General features: G+C 38.0%; 1 protein-coding gene across 2 annotated transcripts in view; it reads right to left on the reverse strand.

The window, feature by feature from the left end:
* Positions 1–4,725: 4,725 nt before the first annotated feature.
* znf326 (zinc finger protein 326) overlaps positions 4,726–23,985 on the reverse strand; it is a 29,886-nt gene continuing 10,626 nt past the window's right edge. For both annotated transcript variants that reach the window (XM_041208139.1, XM_041208138.1), the window contains 11 exons: positions 23,190–23,271; positions 20,130–20,577; positions 14,901–15,069; positions 13,357–13,406; positions 12,886–12,988; positions 12,688–12,802; positions 11,184–11,331; positions 8,873–8,975; positions 7,591–7,721; positions 6,719–6,814; positions 4,726–5,562 (listed from right to left, as the gene is read on the reverse strand). In XM_041208139.1, coding sequence (XP_041064073.1) covers positions 5,413–5,562; positions 6,719–6,814; positions 7,591–7,721; positions 8,873–8,975; positions 11,184–11,331; positions 12,688–12,802; positions 12,886–12,988; positions 13,357–13,406; positions 14,901–15,069; positions 20,130–20,577; positions 23,190–23,271 — 1,595 coding nt within the window. In that variant the 3' untranslated portion in view covers positions 4,726–5,412. The remainder of the gene's footprint in view (positions 5,563–6,718; positions 6,815–7,590; positions 7,722–8,872; positions 8,976–11,183; positions 11,332–12,687; positions 12,803–12,885; positions 12,989–13,356; positions 13,407–14,900; positions 15,070–20,129; positions 20,578–23,189; positions 23,272–23,985) is intronic.

Below are 23,985 nucleotides of genomic sequence, written 5' to 3' on the forward strand. Positions count from 1 at the left end.
AGGTTTCAGTTCAGGCAAAATAGCTTCCTGTGAAGTAATTATTATGCACTTTATGAAAGTCAGCACATACAACATCTACCACATTATAATCAACCATTCACTAATCCGTTACACACTAAGAGACACACTAAAAGGCAACACCTAGAACTACTGCCTATATCTTAATAGATATGTGCAGAACAAGACATGAATAGTGCTACTGCAACAGGTGATTCTCTGGCTACAATCCGATAGGTAAGAATGGGATGGAAGAAGGGCAGTCCCATCCAGCCGGAAGATGGGGAACCTAGAGGAGGATAGCGTGGTCAATTCTGTCAAAGGCCAGATAGGTCGAGAAGAATGAGGAGGGTTAGTTTACCATGGTAAGTCTAAAGAATGTCATTCAGTTAGTCGAGTTTGGCCACGTTAGGATCGAGGGAACAGGAGGTATGTATCATGGGCAGAAAGAATAAGCAGGAGATGGGATAGAACCTAAAGAAAACAAGTTCAGGACTATGGCAGTGGGGAACAGTAGGGAAAGTTTGGCCTGCAGGCTAGCAGAAGGGAACGGTAATGGCAGCTGAACAGATGGTCTTGACCTTTGTGACAAGAGTATGAGATCCTCACTAGTTTTTGGAGGCGAGGATGGGATAGTGGAAGCCAGTGTATTATTTCCCTTTTTAATGTAAAATCACATTTTAACTATGTAACTGTTCCTTTTTTTTAATATTAATGAATGTAGGCTGGTTATGGTGTAACCATGTGTGTAAAGTCTATCTCATTGTGGTCACATGGAACATTGAGGTGAAAGAAGAACCCAGACCGAGGTTATATAAAGAACTGCACTGCGGGCTCAAAGGCGCAAAGCAGGACGGTCAATGTTGCCAAGGCAAAACCTTGCTAAAATTAGCAAGTTCTGCAAAATAACTTAAACTGCAGGAGTACTCGTATCAGGGAAGATAAACAAACTGTGCCTCGTTAAGGGGCAATAACTGTACCTCCCTTTCCCAGCTTTGGAGATTGATAGCGATGTCAGAGATAACAAAGTGGAGCCAAGCTAGCTATGGTACCTCAAATGTGACCTTCAAAGGGGGCCTAACCAAGAGACATCTGGAGAAAGCATGGAGATGAATAGTGATGTAATTAAAAACCAATTAAATGTACTAAAAGCAGACTTTACTTTAGCACAGTGCTATAGCAAAGAAAATCCTTAAAGAAAGTGTCCACAGAAACATCCGGGCTGCAGTGGGTTAGAGTGACTTGGTCGGTCACTCAGGAGTCACGCAAGGAGGGGTCAGTAGTGGATTGACAACTGGGAAGTGCTCCGGTTTGAGGAAAGCTAAGTAACTGGTATTATTGTGAGTATATACCATTGCTTAGTGATTTAATGAAGATGTATCACATTTGGTGGAGCATCATCCAAGTTGTTGTGTGCCATTGATATCCAGAATAAAGGCAAGAATATTTAGACCAGCTAGAGGGTCTCACAGGAGGCAGTGGAGGGTGATTTAAGACAACAGTTTGTGATGAAGGGGTTATTTTTGCATTCCTGGATAATCTTTGAACAGTGAGCAGTTTTAGCAACGGAGGACCTGATAATGATGTATAAGTATAGGTCCAGCCAGGTAAGGCAATGAATGGTTAAACAAGTTACTTTCAAATCTGCCTCTCTGAGACTTAAGGGAGTGGAGCTGTGGGGTAAACCAGGGGCCACAACTAGGATGAGACAAAAAGTAATGATCTTAATGAAGGCAAGGGCATCAAATGATGTGCAGAGGGTGTGATTTAGCAGAAGGGTAGTTACTGAAATGTCATTAAGTTGTTGGCCAAAGTTAGAAATTTGAAAGTACAGTGGTATGAGATTTAAGGGAGCATTTTATTCCAGGTCAAACAGGAAGAAGTTGGAATAAAAACAGTGCTAGAAAAACTCAGGTCTGGCAGCATCTGTGAAGAGAGAAACAAAATGTTTCAACTCTAATAATGACTCTTCACCAGAACTGGAAAGAAATAGGGTTGGGAGGGAAAAGGAGGAATATTGGTGGAGAGCAATACTAGGAATTTATTTTTATCCCTGGGATTTGAGCGTTGCTGGCAAATCCAGCATTTGTTGCCCATCCCTAATTGCCCCTGAGAAGGGACAGATCATTTGGTGCAGTACTATTTGGAAAGAAGTTCCAGGTTTCTGACCCGGTGACAGTGAAGGAACGGTGTTATAGCTCCAAATGAGGGTGGTGCATGACTCAGAGAGGAACTTGCAGGTGGCAGTGCTCCCACGTGTCTGCCAGCTGCAGGAGTTGCAGGTTTGGGAGGTGCTGATGCAGAAGCCTTGGCAAGGTGCCACTGTGCATCGGTGGTGGATGGAATGAAGATTGGGGTGCCAATCAAGTGGGATGCTTTGCCCTGAATGGTGCATACAAACATACGAATGAGTAGGCCACTCGGCCCCTCGAGCTTGCTCTACCATTCAATAAATCATGGCTGATCTGATTGTAACCTCAACTCCACATTCCTGCCTACCCCCAATAATCTTGCACTCCCTTGGTTATCAAGAATCTATCTTTCTTTGCCTTAAAAATATTCAAAAGACTCTGCTCCCACCACCTTTTGAGGTGAGTTCTACAGAGAGAAAAACATTCTCAGCTGTGTCCTAAATGGGCGGCCCCTTATTTTTCAAGTGACCCTTAGTTCTAGATTCTCCCGCAAGGGAGAAACATCCTTCCCACTTCCATCCTGATGCTGAGCTTCAAGTGTTACTGGGCATATCCAGGCAAGTGGAAAGTATTCTATCACACTTCTACCTTGTGCCTTTTAGATGGTGGGCAGGCATTGGGAGTCAGGAGGCAAGTTACTCACCACAGAATTCCAAGCCTCCAACCTGCTCTTGTAGGCAAAGCATTTAAAACGCTGGTCCTGTTAAGTTTCTGGTCAATGGTGACCCCCAGGATGTTGATGGATACCCAGGATGTTGATGGATACTTTGCACTCAGTCCTCTCATCTAAGCCACTGTAAGTGGCTGAGGCCCAAGCACTGATCCATGCAGCATTCTGCTAGATACACACTACCATTCCAAAATGGTCTGTTTATCCCAACTGTTTTCTGTTCATTGATCAATTCTCAATAAATGCTAACGTATTATTCTAATCCCATGAGCCCGAATGTTATGCAACAAGCTCTTGTGTGGCATCTTATTAAACAACTTCAGAAAATCCAGTTTCCCTAGTTCCCCTGCTAGTTACATTCTCAAAAGGTTCCAATAGATCTGTCAAACGTGATTTTCTTTTCATAAAACCATGCTAAGTTTGCCAGATCATAGCGATTTTCCAAGTGCCATGTTTCCACATCCTTAACCAGATTCTAAGTTTCCTTACTACTGTTGGGCTAACTGGCCTATTGTTCCCTGTATTTTCTCTCTCCCCCCTTTCTTGAACAGCAGGGTTATAATTGCTACTTTACAGTCCACAAGGAACATTTTAAAACCTAGAGAATTCTGGAAGATCAAATCCATTCCATCCACTCTCTCTTAAAACCATAGCACATAGGCCCATCAGGTAAAGTGGATGTGTCAGCTTTTAGTCCCATTGATTTCTCCTGTACTTTTTCTGTACTAATATTAATTACTTTAAGTTCCTCACTCACATTAGGCCCTTGGTTCCCTGAAATTTCTGGTATGTTTTTTGGGGCCTTTCCACCATGAAGACAGAAAACATTTGTTTAATGCTTCAACCATTTCTTTATACCCATAATTTCTCCTGTCACCAAGGAACTCACCTTTACTTTCACTACTCTCTTTTTCGCATTTTTATAAAAGCTCTTACAATTACTTTCTCATTCTATTTTCTCCTTCATTAATTTCTTGATCATCCTTTGATCTTTAAAACCTTCCCAATCTTCAGGATTACTACTCTTCTTAGCAACATTGAAAGTTGCTGCTTTTAATTTGCTATCCTTATCTTCTCTAGTAAGCCATGGCTGTACCATTTTCCCAATGCTCTAGGGAATGTACATTCATTGAGAATTATGATTTTTTAAACAAGTTTTTAGATTGCTTATCTAGTCATCTTATTTTTCCAATCAACCTCAGCCCCCTCACTCTTCATACTTTTGCAATTGGCTTTGTTTAAAATTGAGATCCTAGTTTGCAACTTGCAAACACACAAACCCAATACATGATATTCTATATTATCATTCTTCCCTAAATGATCTTTTACTACATGATTGTCAATTAACTCTATCATTACACAATACTAGAGTTAAAATAAACTATTTCCTAATTGTTCCAGAAAACTGTCTAAAATGTTTTCCAGTAACACATCCTTATGGTGAAAAGTCAAGGCCACAGAAGATCCCTGAGGGACAGCACTTGTCACTCACTCTACCCATATCCACTCTCGTCTTCCACCTATGGACCAATTTCTAACCCAGGTCAAAAGGTACCTCTAACATTATGTTTTACAAATAATCAGTTTTACAAATAATCTCTTGCATGGAACCTCATCAACTGCTTTCTAGAAGTCCTTAAAAATAACATCCACAGACACCCCATTAGTAATTATCTTAAAAGTTGAACTAGATTTTAGTCAGGCAAAGCTCCCTCTGATCAACTCACACTTCTTGAAAAGTGCTCAGGCTTTGAATGTCACACTTAGGCAACATTTGCACACTCCTCCAATTTTAAACAGGCAACTGGGAAAGTAGCCATGTAGCTGTCAAATATTTAATTTTGTTCACAAAACAAGTTAGACAGATTACATATCTAAAATTCTTTATTGCTATTAGTAGCGTATAAAGGTATACATAGGATAACATCAATGAAAGGATGAAGAAGTCAGGCTTTGACTTTACAATACAGGTAAACAAGCAAAACCTTTCAATACGAACCAGTAGTCGCTTATCAAACTAGTCACAACTGTATTCTAATATTTCCAATATAAAGGTCCAAGAAAAATTACAGTATTTCCTTACCTTTCTAAACAATGCAACAAAGAAGCGCTGGGTTACTGAACACTACAAAGTTCTAAACAACATACACACTAAGATGCATAAAAAGATTTTTTTTAAAAAAGACATTAATGAAGATTATTCAGTATTTGCAAACTCAAAGGGCCCATTGAACACTTTCTCATTCTATTACATCTGCTCATTTTTGACCAAGTCATTCATTGCTCAGTCTTAACATTTCTTTAGTATTTAGAGCAGTTAACATTTTCTCTATTAATACATGGTTATTCATGGAAAACTATCACTATTTTGTTAACAGAAAACACTAATACACAGATTGCAGAAAAAGCATTTTGGTTACAATCAGCCAATGAATATTAAACCACCACACCAGTGCTTTAGAAGATTAGCAAAGCAAACGTTTTTTCCTCATTACTGCTGCATTTTTACAGGTTCAGAATTGATCAAATTATTACATGCCCATTCTGAAGTCGCTACTGGTTAATTGGTTCATTTTCTCCTTCCTCCATAGAAGTCTTGGTTTCATCTTGTTCTGGTGCTTCCTCTGCTGCTTGATCTGGCAGCTTTTGTTGTTGTTGTTGTTGCTGCTGCTGCTCCTGCGGATTTTCAAAAGGATTTTCACCCTGTATACAAGCAAGAAATCCAATAGTGAATACACAAATTTTTACGATAAAATTATTTTATTGAGGTGGGCAGAGGGGGGAAAAGAGGTTCAATCGCTAATAACTGAATCACAGAAAAGCAAACCAATTCATTACTAGAGGAACAGAATAGAAAAGTAAGGAAGTTATGTTAAACCTGTAACAAACCTAGCTTAGATCACAATTAGATACTGTGTGCAGTTCTGGTTGGCATATGATAAAAAAAAGGGGGTATTGGAGAGTGTACAGAGAAGATTTATAAGGATGAGAGCAGAAATGCGCAGATATACACATCAGGAAAGGAGCAACAGGCTGGGTCCCTTCTCTCTGGAGAAAATGGCTGAGGCACGACCTAACGATCTTTAAAATAGAGGCCATCAATCTAAGATAACTGCCAAGAAATTCAATATGGAATTCCGAAGAAACCTCTTCACCCAGAGTAACACAAATATGGAACGCGCTGCGTTGAAGCAAATGGTACAGATGCATTTAAGGGCAAGCATATGACGGAGAAGGAAATAGATAGCTATGATGGTAGATTTAGATAAAACAAGACAGCTCGAGTGGAGCATAAACACTGGTATGGACTGACTATCCAGATAGTCTGTTTCGGTGTCATATGTCCTATGTAATTTTGTTTTAAATGCATTTTATTTAGACATGAAGAAATTAAGTTACCTATGATAAAAGCAGCAGCCCAAATGCCTCACATTCCACGTCAACTACATCACCCAGCTTATGTTGAGAGATAACCTTTCCAACTTGAACCTTGCCCCTCCTACTTAATTCTGTTGACTCTTTTCCATAATGCCCTCCAGAATGTTTACACTCAAACCATGCCGCTATCTCATTGTGCATGGATCTATCTATACTTTGGCATCAGCAGAAACTTACCAAACTTATCAAAGCCACCAAGCTAGCTATACATATCACAAGTTTTACCTAAACCACAGAACAGCTCTCACAGCAAAGTCCTAATGTGGCACTGTTTGAGCTCCTCACCCGCTTCCACCTTTTGTAAAGATGTTCCACCACTTTATGCCACCTCCCTAGGCCCCAAGACAATGTGCTAATATCTCCTCTTCAAATAGTGACTCAAACTTGAGTGGCTTGCACGTTCATATCACTTCAGCCTTACCTTTAAGAACATGTCAAATTTGGCCTTTACGGTTGGGTTGTTGAGCATGCTGCTGGCCGTGAGGAGACTTTCCCTTCTGACCTGGTCATGGTAATTCTGAAATAAAAAGAAAAATTAGCACTAAGAGGAGGAAAAATAATTCATTAGTACAAGTGTGTTCCCTACCCTTAAAGCTTAAATGGGCAGTGAGGGAACAAAGCCCATTAAGAACAAAAAACTTAAACACCCTTGATGCAGAAGTTACATTGAAGCACCTTGGATTTAACTTTTAAATGATATCAGCCTCTTTTACATCTCAATTTCTGACTGGACCTATGCCAAACTAAGCTCCACTTACCTATCTCATCAATCCCTGCCAAATCCCCCTGAGTCCTTATATATGTGACAGATCACTTTCAAAACCTTGGTTCTCATACACAAATTTTTCCACGGCTTATCACCCTCCAACCACCCACAGCTCTCTTGCCATCCCCCCATCTCTTCTAGCTCTATAGCTCAGCCCATCCTTTCCGTTCTTCCCATTCAGAGCTACTGTGGGTTTCACATTTGTTCCCACTCAGAGGCAAAAATCTTCAGCTATTAACAGATTCTCTCCCATTTTTATCACTCGATTCTGGGTCGGCGTTGGCACCATTTCCTTTCTTTACTGGGGCACTTTGCAATGTTAATGACACGGTGCAAGAGTAACTTGTTATTGGTCAGCTCAAAAATAGTGAACAGTACATAATGTCAATACCATTTATAAACCAATGCAAGTTGCAATCTCACTCATAATAGAGGAAAAGTTCTTGAACAGCAAGGTACTTTGATAAACTTTTTAAAAACAACACTGCTGGTCCCAAATACTTGTGGAAGCTTTATGAAAAGAATACCTTCTTGCTATTGGTATGTTCATTGGACTTCAGATGCTGCTGTACAGAGTGAAATAGGAAAGGAATATAGGTATTGCAGACTGCACACTGAACGGCTTCAACTCTTTTCATTTGGTCATCTGGAGCAACTCCTATAAACCAAAAAGAAAATAAAAATGCATTTTAATAAGGCTTATTCTAAGACAATAGATGCTGAGAAGTGATTCCCACTTTGGGCTCACCTCTATTCATTTGAAGAACTCAGTCCAAAAAATGCACAATTGTGTTAAAATGCCTTCATCCATTTCTGTTCATAAGTAGATAGATGCATTGCGCCCAGCTTTCACAATGTGATTGAACTTTTATCTATGACTAGGTCTGTTTTGCATGATACAATTTTCAAATGTATGAAATTCACAGTGAAACACTGCATATACAGACTGAAAAATACTATCTGCAGGAAGTCAACCTAATTATATCGCTATTACAAAATAGTTAAAACCTGTTCAGTATTTTATCCTTCAGAATTTTCATTGATGGCAAAGTAAAGTCTTATGCTACAAAACACATGCGCACATTATATATTTTATATGCTAGTCAATACATGTTGGGTACAAATGTAATGTAAACAAAAACATCATTCTGAAGTACAATTTATATATTATCCACGATGTAGTTTAGATCAATATCCAGAACGATTTCAATAAGGTTCCACATAAAAGGCTGTTAGCTAACTTTAAAACTCCTGGATTTGAAGACAAATTATTACATTGATTAGGAAATTGGTTGGGTGATCGACAGAGTAGGGATAATCGATATGTCCGCTATTTGGAAGGAAGTGACTATTTGTATCCTATGAGGATCTGTACTGGGGCAACTATTCACTATACTGTGAATATACTATAGTAGAGCCATATATCCAAGTCTGCCATTTTTCATTAAAAGGAAACTCTCATGTTGGCAGCCATTTGCTTCAGATTGCATAAACCTGAATATGATTAATCTATCCTTTCAACAGGAAGATCGTTACCAATGAAACTTTAATTTTCACATCCTCTATCTACTCAATTATGTTATAAATGTTTTGAAAGGGAAACACTACATTCAGAACTGCTATATAATCAAAACAGCCACAGTATTTTATTAGAAAAAGAAACTACAAATAATTGTACCTCATTCATTATTGTGGTGTTTAAAAGCCAATAACCGGTGATGTCCATCATTAAGCTTCACTCTCAATATAGCAAACCGAACTATATAGATAAGAAATGCAGGATTCACAATATGCCAATACATAACTTACCCATCAAAACATCCTTTGTGAGTTTCTGTGCTGGCTCCTTTTGCTCTTGTTGTTGCAGCTGTTTACGAGCAGCAATCTTTTTATTCTTGTTGACCATTGATGCCTAAATAAATTTTCAACATGATGTTCAAAATATTGTTAAAAGATCATTAAAGACAATTCTATTTTGGAAGGAAAACATGATTTTATTCATATCCTATTAAATGTAATTGAAATTAAAAGATTGATGGCCTAGGAAGGGTTAAAAGATAGTAATTTGATTAAGAGTTCAGATGAAATTATAAATCAATCAGATGATGGCACTTTCAACTCTGGGGGCTCAGGAGAGTATGGATTCAAACCCCACTCCCAGTTTTCATCTCATAATCTAAGTTGATATTTAATATGGGGGAGTGCTGCACTGCAAGTTACCCTGATGTTAAAGGCCTCACAGATTTATCTCAGTGGATGCTATAAATCTCATGCCACTAACCAAAGAGCAGGAAGTTTTCTGGTGCCTTGGCCCACATTCCTCCCTGAACCACACTATCAAAAACATCTCAACAGCTAATTCAGCTCAATGTTGTTTCCACAGCACTGCCTGTGTACTTCAGCTGAGGCATTCGCCAACATAACTGCACTTCACAAAAGTCTTAAGTAGTTTGAGAATTTAATGCAATAAGGCAGTATATATTTGCAAGTATTACATACGAACATAAGAATTAGGTGGAGTAGGTCACTCGGGCCCATTAGCCTGCTCCGTCATTCAATAAGATCATGTTGATCATATTGTATCCTCAGCTCCGTATTCTCACTTAGCCTGATAACCTTTCTATATAGACAGTTTACAATTCAAACTCCAAGATTATATCACAGCCTCACCATTAAGACTGAACATTTTGTGCTATGTATCTTCCTGATTGTGCAACAATGCAAACAATATAAATAAAATAAAATATTGATAATCTATATATCAGGCCAGCCTTTCAATCTGCTATCCAAATGAGGAATATTTCCATTGTAAATTAAATAGTAAACATAATACTATTTCCTAAGCTAATTTTCTACTTTAGATAAACCAGCATTTCTTACAAAAAAAAGATTGTGTGGCCGTATTATATATATATATAAAAAAAAATCAAGGAAGAGAACCTTCTCCATAGTTTGCTGTAAAAACCCTGCAGGTTACTAATCAATAGGCAGGCTCAATTTGCACAGTAAACTAGAGCTGTTTAGCAGCAAGGATATGAATGCCACAGGCTGGGTTGTTTCCGCATTGATTAACATAAGGGTCTGTGTAAGAAAATTAAGTAACTTAATTCAGTATTCAAGCAGCCCACTAATGCCTTGTAGCATAAAAAAATACGAACAAGGCTGTCAGTAACAAATTATACACTTCTGAAGAAAAAAATTTATAGGAAAATTATATTATGGGCAGAATAATGAATACTCAGGAATTAAAACATGACAGTGATCTATTCAAGGGGTCCAACAGACATCACAAATCAGACCAAAAATCAAAGCTGTTTATAACTTAGGCAAACCGGAGAACTAGTCTTGAAATGCCAATTTCATAAATTTTATTGTATAGGCCAATTCACTTTTGGGTTATGTTTGGTGTTAGCCATGATATGGTAGTAGTACTCTAGGCTGAGACAGAAAGCTGTGGATTTGAGACTTTACCCCATAGATTTGAGCACACAATCCAAGCTGACACTCTGAGGAACAATGCACTGTTGGATATACCAGCTTTCAGATAAGTTGTAAAACAAAGGCTCTGTCTGGCCTCTGAGGTGAGTATAAAAGGTTCCAGGGCACTATGTGACAAGGTACTCACCAAGACATATCTATCATACAAAATCACTAGAGCCAATCATTCTGGTCACACGTCTCTTATTTCTATTTGTGGATTCATGATATGCACAAATTGGCTGCCGCATTTCCCTACAACAGCTGAATGCCTGCAAAGTGCTTTCAGTCATCCTGAGGTTGTGAAAGGCACTACAACAATTCACCAACAACTACTGCCAGTCTTGCCAGCAAAGCCCACATCCCTTGAACGAATGAAAAAGTCTGTACTGCTGATCAATTATGACATTCACTCCATAGAATTTAAAGTGCTTCAAAAAATAACTTCCAACTAGGAATTGTAAACTATGAATGACATGAAATATGCTGTGGTATTGGCATGGAAACAAATCTCAAATTAAGTCAGACCAATACAGAACTTTGTATGGACTGTTACTGGGATAGGCATAGGTTTTTTAAAAATTACATATAGGTTCAGTTCAGTTCAAAATTCAAAACATTTCACAGAAGAGACATAACGTACATGAAGAAAGTCAGCAGCTCCTTTTTCAAACTGAATGTTCTTTCCAATGAACTCAAGAGTTTCCTTATGGTAAGGAGTTTCAAGGTGAGCCTCAATTTCTTGTTCCTCTGTGGTTCGGAATTTACAAAGGGAGCATGTAAATGCATTCCTAAAGAGATAAAAGTTCAATTTCAGATACACAACATACAGAAATTTCTGAATTTTACTTTTGTCATCCAAAATAGTTATTATAGAATGATTTTGGGGAGCCGTTTCCACTTGTCATTCCTCAATAGATTCTAGTGTCTGCTCTGAACTAGACATCTTAGGTGCAAAGCTGCCTAAACCTAACTCAGTAACTTCATTACACTCCTAGAAGTGCAATCGACTTCACAGGAAAGTCATGTTAGTGAATTTGAAAGTGGAACTAAAACAACACACACTTTTCTTACACAGGAAGGGGGTGAAAAATATTAAAACAGCAACCAGACATTATTGATTTTTATGCTGCCAATATCCCCAGATAGACATCATGGATGTTTTCAAAGGGCATTAAGTTCAATGGATTGTATTCATTGAATGGCTAGTTTCCAGTTTTAAAAGGCAATTGAGGGACTGGGCTTCCATTTAAGATAGAGGTGGGGAGAATTTTTTTGTCTCAGAGGGTACAGATAGAAGCAGAGTCTTTGAATATTTTTAAGGCAGAACTAGATAGATCTTGATAAGGGGGGGGGGCTTTCGGGGGCAGGGGGAATGTGGAATTGAGGTTAAAATCAAGCCAGCCATGATCTTATTGAATGTCGGAGCAGACTCAAGGGGCTTACTCCAGCTCCTAATTCATATGTTCCTATATTCTTCTCCATTCCCTCCCCAGTTCTCTTCTTTCACCAAATCCTTGAGCATTTTTACTATGGTTAACAGCTAAATGCATTTGAAAGCTTCCTCACCACTCTGGCTTCCAATATACACACTATACATGAGTGCCTATAGATATCAATACAGTCAAGCAGACTGCTGAAACTTGCTCTTCTGTGATAGGATACACTTCAACGTTTTTGTTGAATTCAAAGGGTGGGCATTTTCTTAAATTATAGGTCAGATGGTACTTGCAGCAGTAAGACCGAAAGTTGATAGAGCTAAATATGTACTGGCAGAGTGTTTAAAAGGAGGACAGGTGAATGAGTTGTCCATTCGCCCAATTGAAGAGATTTCAACTAAAACTGCACAAACAAGCAACCTGTAATACCTTTCCAAGAAACTTGAATACTGCTCTTAAATACCTAGGCGATTCTAATTTGTGCCAGGTTCCAGTATGCTTCCAGGTGAATTTTCCAACAGAACCAGTTTAACAACATACCAGGATTAGACATCCTCTTCACTCCATGGTGAAATTGATATAAACTGGAGTTCCTAATCCATGTGCTTTAAAAAATAAGTTAATGCAATGTTGTAACACAATTTGTGGCATTTATCTTGCTAACAACTGGCTTTGATAATAAGTAGGCTCCATTACATTTAAACTTACCGGTAATCCTCTCCATATTTTTCAGTATTCTTCTCACGTCTACGCCGCTGCTTCTCCCTTCTTGCCTCAAGTTTTTTTTTCTCCTCTTCATCTTCATTCTCAGTTTTCTTTTTACCTTGATGATGATAATTGTTCTTTTAAAAAAGCACTAATGAACGTTACGTAACCAAATACTTTAGGAAGAATGAATTTACCTACCTTCATTTTTGTCAAAGCATTCATATGCATCTGGTTCATATGCATCCTTCGTAAAATCTTCATCCTTTGTTTCTCGATTCTGAACCACATTTGTTGCAGTATGCTGAAAAGGGGCAGAATGAAAACATTAGATAGAGATAATAAAATTTGTAAAGCTGCAATCTAACTTCATGGACAATTTTGTACCTTCCAACAAGGACATTAGCGCCAGGCAATAGTATGTTTTCAATTATTTGCAGAGTGCCACTGCAGTAGGTAAAACATACCGTAAGGTGTATTCTCCATAACTCTGCTCAATAATGTGCTTTATCTAAACCTCTGTAAAACAGTTCTCTCGTACGTTGTTTTCAAATGTTCATTTCATGCAACTCCCACCTTTTCAGCATGATTAAGAAGTACCAGATTAAAGATACTAAAAGCACTTCTCCAATCTAACAAGAAACAAATATCCAGATTCAATGGTACTTTTACCTGAGCCTTTGATGTCTTGGTCGCAGCACTGCTAGCCTGAGCCTTGGCCACTGAAATAAATTTAAACGGATAATTTTCCATCATTGCGCTAGTCTTACACATTATCATACATTTATGAATATATAGACAGCACCAAAGCAATGCTAATAACTCAATTTCATTATGAAGCATGACATCCAATAGTACATGCATTTCAAGTTAGTGGAAAAACAGCATTATTTTTCCAAATATTGATGCTTCATAGCACCCTGGATTATACTTTATTGAGCAGACTAAATTAAAAATCAATGCACTAACTGCATTACACTATGGCCCTCTTCATAATACGCAGCATACCAGAGTAAAAAGACAAGTTTCAAATTTTAGAATAAAGCCACCTTACTTCTGAAGTATTACTAAAATTATTTTTTTGTTTAAGTTGATCTGGAACGATCCAGAGCAGTGGCAGCAACTGTACTGTTACCATCTAATTGACAGCACACAGTTTAGGGTAAATCTGGAGATGGACAGGAATGGCCTGCTAAATCCGCCTTCAATAAAAATGCAACTCAGTGTACTCAGAAGTAGTTTTAAAAATTATCATTTATAGTTGTGTAAAAGTTGAATACTTGAGGCCCTCTATTCAGCAAAAAGTTAAGGGGTCAACTTTTACATGGGTAATATTTTCAAGGGGCTTACCTCAATGCCCATGGCGCTCTCAGCCAGCAAAGAACCATGCTGCGTTTTCTGTCTCTCAGTTTCAAATGTTCATGGCTCTCAAGGAAGTGGAATGGAGCAAGAAGGAAGTCTAAAGAACAAGTTTTTAATAATCCCATTCCTTTGCCTATGGGGCCAAATGCCTGTTCATGACAGCTCATTGAGCTTAGTCAATTTCTGGGAAAGTTCAATACATTCGTGGCTCACATACACTGTACACACTGACTCTGCAATTTGTTCCAATCTTATCTCTGCCATTTCAACGAGGAATTAAGTTCCCCGATATGTCAGTAGGCAAACTGCACTCTGTGACCTAGCACCAATGCAGAAAGATCATAAAAATCTGGCTTCAAATCCTGGTCTCCATTGTGTTACTCTGAATGCAGAATGGGGCAGTGAGCTGAGTCAGAGTGGAGTATCCTTGGAAAGTTGGGTTGACTTTTACATGAGGTATGTGAATAATTATGCATTTTTCAGCTGAAAGTCGGGAATGGACTTTTACACAAGATTGACTTACTCGAGTAAGCATGGAATGCAGAATGGGGCAGTGAGCTGAGTTAGAGTGGAGTGTCCTTGGAAAGTTGGGTTGACTTTTACATGAGGTATGTGAATAATTATGCATTTTTTAGCTGAAAGTCGGGGATGGACTTTTACACAAGATTGACTTACTTGAGTAAGCATGGTAATTGGTTGACTCTGACTACTCTCGGTCAAGGCCAAAGTTTTCAATTAATTAGCATGAGCAAATTTACTACTAATCCTGCCCCTTACTCTACCAGTTCAGTTCCTTGAGTCGGTACCATTGAGACAAGTGAGTGTTCTGCATAAGGCAATGCATCAGTACTTACCAGCTGCTTTTAGAGCTTTTTCAGCAGCTGCTACTTTCTGTTTCTTTATTGCAGCTTTGTTGGCTTGTGCCCCTTTCCTTTTCATGCCTCTTCCAACATTTGATGAAAACCCACCTCGGTTGTATGACAGGCCACTCCCAGCTCTTGAGAACATATCTAAGTCTGATAGCTGTAATGTATTTTAAAAACCAAGCACAAATGTTACAATGCTGGCCATAAGCATGCCTACATTGTCATACAAGTAAACCTAGCCAATGTCTAAACCTAATTAAAATCTGTGGAAGTTTACAACCCTAATTTAAAAATAGTCACTTTTCAAAAAGCAAGCATGCACTGAATCAGTTTAAGTCATGTAAAATTTTTTGCCTCGTAACAATAAGCTTTCTGGAGATAAATTTCACTGATTTCAACGCACAATGTTTGGAATATCATTAAGAAAAATATCCTTAAAATGCTTACCACTGGCACTATCTAACCTTTTAAGATTCACCTATCTTCCCTGGCCTTTAAAAGGTTTTTAGTGCTTAGATTTACTGTAGAAATTCAGTTCCCACTCCTCATACTTCAAATATTATCATTTCCTGTTAACTTCTTCCTCATCTCCCCATCCCCGCTTTAAACTGGCAATACCCAGGTCCTAGTTAAACAATGAAACTATGTGTGCAAATAATTATTCAGATTTTGAATCTATATCTGGAGAGGTCATGTTTAAAATGCCACCTGAAACTGGATCTGAAGATGATTGTTAGATCACAGGTTTCATTTATCTATTTTGTGATGACTGTAACAGCTCTATGGCACATCATTCAAGCCATATTTTGGATACTAGCTCAAGCCTTCAGTGCAACAGAATCTCACTATCCTATGATGATAATTTTAATTCAGGAAAGAAGGCAACTGATAAGAGGTAGGCTTTGAAAGTCATTCATTCATGATATGAAAGCAGAGAGGTATACAAAAAGCAGTGCACAGAACAGAAAAAGATCCAAATGTACTCAAATCATCTTTGCACTTGAAAGGGAATATTAGAATTCAAAAATAATCTTAGAATAGTGGACTATTTCTGAGTAACTACAGCATCTGAAAACAGCTCTTCACAAATTAAGAACTTATTTGTGCACAACATGCAATTCATGAAAAAAATTCTAAATTAAGGACAATCAAGCAAAAACCTTTGGAAAAAATCCAATTATTCTATAAATGTTTTAGTAACCTTTTCAAAAAGTGCAAATCCCACAGCTTTACAAATATTCTCAGTGTTACTGCATTTTGACCTCATGCTGTAAGAGAGCACATCGGTATAGATCACACTGCATATTTTTGGGGTAAAAGAGAAATTGCAATATCTTCTTTGGTCTCCCTGGGTCACACCAGCTGTTGACAGGCTACCCTTTGGAGCAGTTCCAGCTGCGAGCAAACAGGCGCAGGGGGAATTATGTTCCGCACTCAGCCTCAGGAGATACACTGCCAGAGCTAAGAGGGAACAAAAAAAAAGACGACAAAAACAAAATATCTAAGCTATCCTTTTAAAAATTAAAAGAGTTTGTTTATAAATGAATGGTCATGTGGGGTGTCACAGTTTCACATATGCTAATTTAGGATGTGAATAACAGCAGATGAAGAGGCCATGTACAAAATTACTCAAATCCCATTCATTTGAATAAATGGCTTTCTGCACCCAAATCTAGATTTTTGATGCCCTGAATTACTCAAGTAATTTGCATATATTGATAAAACTGGCTTAATGAGACCAGTTATAATTGATATATTTGACAATTGGGTTATTCAGGAACTTTTGCTCAATTGTCCCCAATTTGAATCTCTTTCATTAACTGCATGCTATGTGCTGCAGTTGAGGTAAAAATGAATTGTCTGATTTGGGAAGAACTGTTTCCAAATGCTGTAATTGTTGGGGATATTCCACCAATCTAATATTATTTTTGTGTTCTAATACTTATTTTAAAATGCAAAGATGATTTCAAGTACATTTTGACTGAGTTAGATTTTTGCTGTTCTAGTCACTAGCTCAAATACTGATGTAAATAGGACAATTTTGCTCCCGTCAAGAAATCGGGAACAAAAAATCCTAAAACTGCTATTTCAAAAGTGTATAACCTCTGCAGGAGAATATTTTAAAACATCACTTAAGATGCTTATAGCATGCTTTGTAACTAAGTACAGTAGTGGCATACCAATACTGTTTTTATTGTCCTGGCATTCTTCAAGGGGGACTAAAAACACAAACTGGAACCTATTGCTGTATTCTAATTTGCTAGTGAAAAGCATGATGTAATCTTCTAATACCACAGGTGCCAAGTAAATTATTTCAACCAGCCAGTATTGCTTCATCAGAAAATAAAGTGATGCTTAATTTTGTAAATGCATCTTTCTACAGCTTTCTAGTCTCATGAGAAGTTAAGAGATTCCACTTAGTTGGGCAGTGGCTGATACAGGTCTCATGAGCCACATGTGGCTTTTCTGCTACTCAAGGGCGCTTGGATTTAACGGCTGCAGCATTTGCTTTCTGGTTTGAGTGCCGTGCACACAACTGTTTTGCAGAAGCAGATTTCAGAGGAGTAAGGCTAGAGTCTAGGAGAGGAGGTAGCAACAGCATGAAGATAAATATATCAAACAAGTAGCTGAGTTGATGCTGTTGGCTTGGTCATCGGTCTAGAATATGATGATTTTATTTCTAATGGTATGAAGTATTGCTAATAACGGCAACGGAGTGCAAAATTTCAGTGCTAATGGTGAAATATTTAAAGATACTGAGATGTCAAGGGCTACTCAACCACATTCTTTAAGGAAGGGAAATGAAATTGGTTGTAAAATTAAAAAATTTTGTTTGTAAAAAGAAATCTTTTCATTGGTACAAGTGGCTTCTCTCCTGCCCAATATGATGTACAAGTTCTACAGAAGGAACAAAACAAATGGGATGGCATCACACTGGGTAGGGCCTTGACAGTAGATGCTGAGAGGTTGCTTCCCCTCATGGGGGAATCTAGAACAAGGGGGCAGTTTCAAAATAAGGGCACTCCCATTTAAGATGGAGATGAGGAGGAACTTCTTCTCTCAGAGGATCAATAGTTTTGGAATTCTCTTCCACAGCAGCGGAAGCTGGGTCATTGAATATATCCAAAGCTGAGTTGGACAGACTGTTGATTGACAAGGGTTATGAGGAGGGATGGCAGGCTCAAAAGTGGAGATAAGGCTGTAATCAGAGCAGCCATGATCTTACTGAATAGGCAGCAGGCTCGATGGATCGAATGGCCTACCCCTTCTCCTATTTCTAATGTTCTTTGGGCATAATGTGTATTTAATCATTGTATTTAATCATAATAAGCATTTAATCATTGTTGCTGAGCTGAAGTTCTGGAGCTGAATACAGGCTGCTCTGTTGAACATAACAATAAAACTTTTGTGACTATTACCACGTAGAAAATGTTTCAGCAAAACACTACACAGCTGAGATATTTGGGAAAAAAAATCCACTTTCCTAATGATGCATAACTTAGCCAATTTGCTAGCTGACTGATATGCAATGCATTTCTGTGGTATAGCTAGAATGGAGGACATTCATAGCTGCAAAAATTGTGAGTAAATCAGATTGCTCAGTGATTCAGATTTTGGGATGAGATGTAACTACGATGCTGGCAAATAGTAGTACAATGTACTGTAGTTACAAAGCATAGTTTAAGACATCCAGTGATAGGAAAAGGGTACAGCTTAATGATCGAACATTTTAACCATTTAATTTTACCCACAGTGTACACTATTAGAAGACATCTTGCAGCACACTAAAATCCTATCATCTAAACAATGTAGAACACTTCCCAAAATCACAAATAAGTATATTTTATATTTAGAGTACACTCATTTAGTTGTAGGTCTCTTGCATCAAATAGGAATGGATATAACTCATCATCAATAACAATGTACAAGCCCAAACTGTTCATAATTATAAAAATGCACAAGTCAACAGATATTCAAGGCATATTGTGCACACATCTCAGAGAAATCTAAACATAAATATGCAGTTAAACTGTTCTTGGCACTGTTTTGTATGTTTTCACCCAATTGATTTTGTTCTACAGAAAACCGTTTGTTGCGAAATCCAATTTGCCATCAGATATAAATGAATATAAAATGTAAAAGTTTACAATGCTTAGAAAAAAATGTTGCATCAACTTGGAAATATTCAAATCAATTTCTTTAAAATAAGCAAGTAGCCTCTCTTTTTCACTGTCATTATGATTATGACCCCTATCCTCTCCCTACCAGAAAATAGTTTTCTATTCTCAAAAGCTACATTTATCAATCTAATCATTTGTAAGATTCAAGAAACGGGGTACAGTATTTGGCCATTCTGATTGTCACCATAAATCACACTATGTGTTTTCATGCACACAATGAGCACAAGTTTTACTTTTCCTTAAGAGTTTAATTAAGCAGTGGGTAGGAGCGCAGCTCCAGCAATTCTGCTTCGGGATTCAGATCAGAGGGTAAATCTTTAAAGAAAAAAGATAGGTATGGACACACCAGATGGCCTAATCTGATTCAAGGTCATTGCGAGCAAATCAGGCCTGGTGTTAAAACTAAAATGGCACTGGGCATTTATTTAAAAAGTGAGCTCAGACCTTTAACAAGTCTTAAGAATTGTGCTGAGTCCAGCACAATTTCCAAAGCTACCTGACCATGGTGGATGGATGTAAGAGCCAAAACAACCACAAGGTCCACCTGCAGCCAAGCCTTCCATTTCTCCCATGAGAATGCTCGTGAATTGGCAGAATATTACAGACTGCATCACACATGAAAGCTGGTGCATCAACATTTTTGAGACTTTAACAGCCAAGTTCGGAGGAAATTTTAATACAACCCAATGCTCTGAGAAAACGTTTTATTTTCAAATACCAAAAATCCCTATAATGGACATTATATTCCAAACTTTGAGGGGCTTTAGGAGGGGAAAAGGTACTTATGGTAAGAATATCAATTCAAAATAGTTTTACTGTTTTAAAATGGGGTCCAAAATTAACACCTACAGTTAACAAAAATTTTCAATTCACTTTTAAAATATCGCATTAACTATACTATGAATCAACTGTTTTAGCTCGTGAATAATTTATTTTCCCTCACTAGCAAAATAATGCTAGTGACCAGAAAAAGTTAATTTTGTACCCTTCATAAAATGGTGGCAAGGGAATAGAATCTCAAAGATTCTGTACTTACTTCTCTGCCTCGACCTCTGCCTCCTCCTTGTCCTCCCAGAATCGAAAGGGATCCGCCTCCATACTCGTTGCCAGTATAAGCAAGCATTCCCCTCCCCCGAGAGCCTACAGATGAAGGCTTCGAAAGGAGTGAAGAAAAGCTGCTGTAGGAAGAGTAACTTCCTCTTCCTGTTCCTGTTTCCGTATCAGCCCACACCCTAGGCATTGAACTTGAATGTGTGTAGGTGTCATCCCAGTTAGACCTGCCATTATCATATAATCGGCTCTGGCTTCTACCTTCATAAGGGTCAAGGTATTGATCACCGAAATTCCTGTAGGAGCTCTCGGATCGATCAGGATAGCTATCCCCAAAGCGACTTCGTCCTGGTTCATGTAAATCGTAGCCAGATCTATACAGATCACGGCCATCCAGAGCAGACCTGGAGTCATGCGACTCATAAGGTCCAAACCTGGAAAAATTGCACAGTAAGGAAACCGGTAAAGTTACCAGTGACATACAATAAAAACCAGAACAAAACACTGTTTACCTGCTAAAAAGGGTTCAAATATTCATTCCCTTTTTCGTAGGTATATATTCTTGTTGACGTATGTATAAATTATATACAGTATTAGTTAAATATTGTTAAATGTGCTATGAAAATAAGTTTTCAAACTCAAAAGGTAGTATTTTACCATGATTTGAGAAGATTTATAAACAATTATAAAGACAGTCCACGATTTAGAACTGCTCTTTTATGTTCATTTTTCCTGAATTAAGTAGAAGTCCTTTTTGTACTAAAACCACTAGACAATGCAGTTACTGCAATCAGTATTAAATGTTGACCATTTAAGTTGCTACTTTCCTGTTTTTTAAATAAATGAGCGTGAAAACTTATTTACAGTAATAAAGTTAAAGCATTTCACTAAAATGAAAAAACCTACCTAGAATATGAAAGCATATTCAGTTAGCAAGAGTCATAATCGGCTAACCTTTAGAATATTCTGTCTGAATTCCTTATACAAAATTATGCAAATATTTGCATTATTGAAATTGTTTTTTTTAAATCACATTCTTTGAACAAGTGTCCAGGGCATTTTTCTTTCTAACGTTAACCCAATTAGTTTTCATATTTGCAGCTGTTTAGCATGAAAATTCCAACAGCTTTGCCTCTGAACAAGATTATGATTGATATAGTTTTTGTAGTTTCTGAAATCATCAGTACGCTTATATGTTGTGGATATGTTGACATCTTTTGAGAGTTAAAAACTAGACATTCCAGGTCAGCTCTGTGGCTATGATCTTATCACCTGCACCTTAGTGCAGATACAGTAGAGTCTGAATATCCATAGACAGATTCATTCTTGGAGGGCTACTTCAGCCATGGTTTCACAGAAACTTGAATTATAACTTTATGAAATATTTTGCTGAACTATGAGAATCAACATTAGAAGTAAAGCTTACAAATCCTTTCACATATAAGCGTACAGAATGACGACACAAGTCCTACTTAAAACTGCAAATACTACTGGCTATTGTAGCCAGACAGTTTTGGAATTGGGATCTAAAATTCAAATAGGGCTCAAGTATGTAAGAACCCACAGTGAGATATGGCAATGTGGTGGGGTACATCAAGCTCTTTCAAGTCAAAGTGCAATGTAGAAGTCACCCTACAATGCCCTGAGACAGCAAGCCTCAATCCCAGCTTTGGAAGAATATAGTCTAACACCTCTATTTCACTCCTTCTCACTGTTCCCTTCATTCATTCGTGGGACTGGGGCATCATTGGCAAGGTTAGCATTTATTGCCCAACACCAGGAGTGAGAGGGTAGAGATAAACTGCCTTCTTAAAACACTGCAGCCCATGGTGTAAGCACACCCATAGCGCTGTTAGATAGAGACCCCCAGTGACAATGAAGGGCAATACAGGTCCATGTCAAGATGGTGTGCAACTTGGAGAGTGATTTTAAACAAGTAGTGTTATGTTTTCAGGCTATTTAAGTGGATTGGCTTCATGCCCACTGGGAATACAATTAAAGGCATGCCTTGTGAGCTTTGACTTAAGACAATAAAGGCCAGTAGGGAAAGAATTCCATCATCTCCTCTGTCTGAGCTATGCTTGAAGCTATTTCCATCGTGCTTCCAACGCCCCAACGTTTAGACATTTTAAATTGCCATCTCCATTACGGATCAAGCAAATTCAATGTGAGAAGTACTTTCATATGATCCTTTTAATTTCTCCATGACAAAAATCCTGGTAAGTTTTTGTGCTCATTAGGTGAGAAACAGGAGTGCTGGGGAATGGAAAGCTTTTGCAACTTTCTGATAAAAATATTAGTGATTTTTCAATTATTCCTAAATAATTTAAAACCAGAGCAGAAGTATTTGTCCCCCTTTAAGGAACGCATAACATCTCATCTCAGCATAATCAGAACTGCCACTGTATTGATGTTACCCCAGAGCAAGAAGTGTCTTCTGAAAAAACCCATTATGCCTAGAAATTATATAGCATTTCTCATAATTAATTGTAATTTTTTTTTACCTTGTGTGGAGGCTACACAATTTGGATACTTTACATCTTACTATAATAGCTGAGGTTTCCACCACACCCCCACCCCAACCCCAAGGTTATATTTCAATTTACAAAAACTTGTCATTTTAAAATGTAGTCTTAATTTTGGTAGTGCTGGCTTTGGTGACCAATGACCAGCTTCTCCTGGATTTAATCTAAAAAAAGCTATCACTCTAAACCCAATAGGACAGTGAAATAATTAAATAGTACCTATTCCTTTTTGGCTAAAGTGCCAGGAAAATTTCAGCAAGTCTAATTAGCAGCTTCTACTGGTATAAATCAACCACTGCACCAGAAAGCAGGCCAACACAATTTGCCTTAGAAATGAAATAATTGTGCCCAGTTATGAATTTTTAAAGACAACTTGCCTGGTTAACTTGACTTTTTTTGAACTCCAGCATTGATTTGAAATTTGTAATTATTTCAATACATTTTCCTTATCTTTTAATTAAAAATCTGCAGCATGACTCTAAAGATACACAATAATAGGTGACTAAGATTGCTTCACCTACCTCTCACTCCTACTTGGGTAAGATTCCAGGAAAGACCTGGAGCTCCCATAAGAGCTACGCTCATAGTCACCACTCATCATACCTTTAATTAAAAAAAACAAAGTTAATCTTTTCAGTTGAGCGCTCGTTAAAATGAATATTTACATTTAACAGTTAACTAATGAAATATTTAACAGGCCGATCACTTGCAGCATTCAAAACTAAATGACTGAGCTGGGCATCAAGGCAAAAGGGAGACAAAAATTATCAAAGTGCATGCAACAGCTGACAGGGAGAGCGAGATCGGATTAGTGAACATTTCTCATTTTCTTTGTATTAATGCACATTTATTCAGCTTAAATCCCCATCTTGTACACTCTGTGGATAAATATAGAACATAGCATGGTCATACAGACAATTGGCCCCAGGTTCAACACTTGTTCCCTACTGAACTGGCTGATCCCAGAGCTGGAGTTTGGGTAGGCGGGTAAGAGTTCACTAACAGGCACTCTTTGGACTCACTTGTGAAGAACAGGCAAGTAACAACATGAATCATGCTTGCCACCTGAAAAATTTGAGACGTTAAAAAAGCTGACTGATGCTGGCACCCATTTCCCCTTTCTGCTTTCACACCAATACCGGTCTCCTGTCCATACTGGCAGCTTTTGGCATCCTTCGCGTTCCTGCCCAAGGCAACTGCTGTAAATTGCGAACAGAAATTCCCTATTTTGCAAAACTATCAGAATTTTCTTACACATCATGCAGCAGCATGATTTATATATTCAAAATATTAACTACCCCAGTGAAACAAGGAAGA

Source organism: Carcharodon carcharias, chromosome 16 (genome assembly GCF_017639515.1).
Source record: "Carcharodon carcharias isolate sCarCar2 chromosome 16, sCarCar2.pri, whole genome shotgun sequence".
In the NCBI taxonomy this organism is placed as follows: domain Eukaryota; kingdom Metazoa; phylum Chordata; class Chondrichthyes; order Lamniformes; family Lamnidae; genus Carcharodon; species Carcharodon carcharias.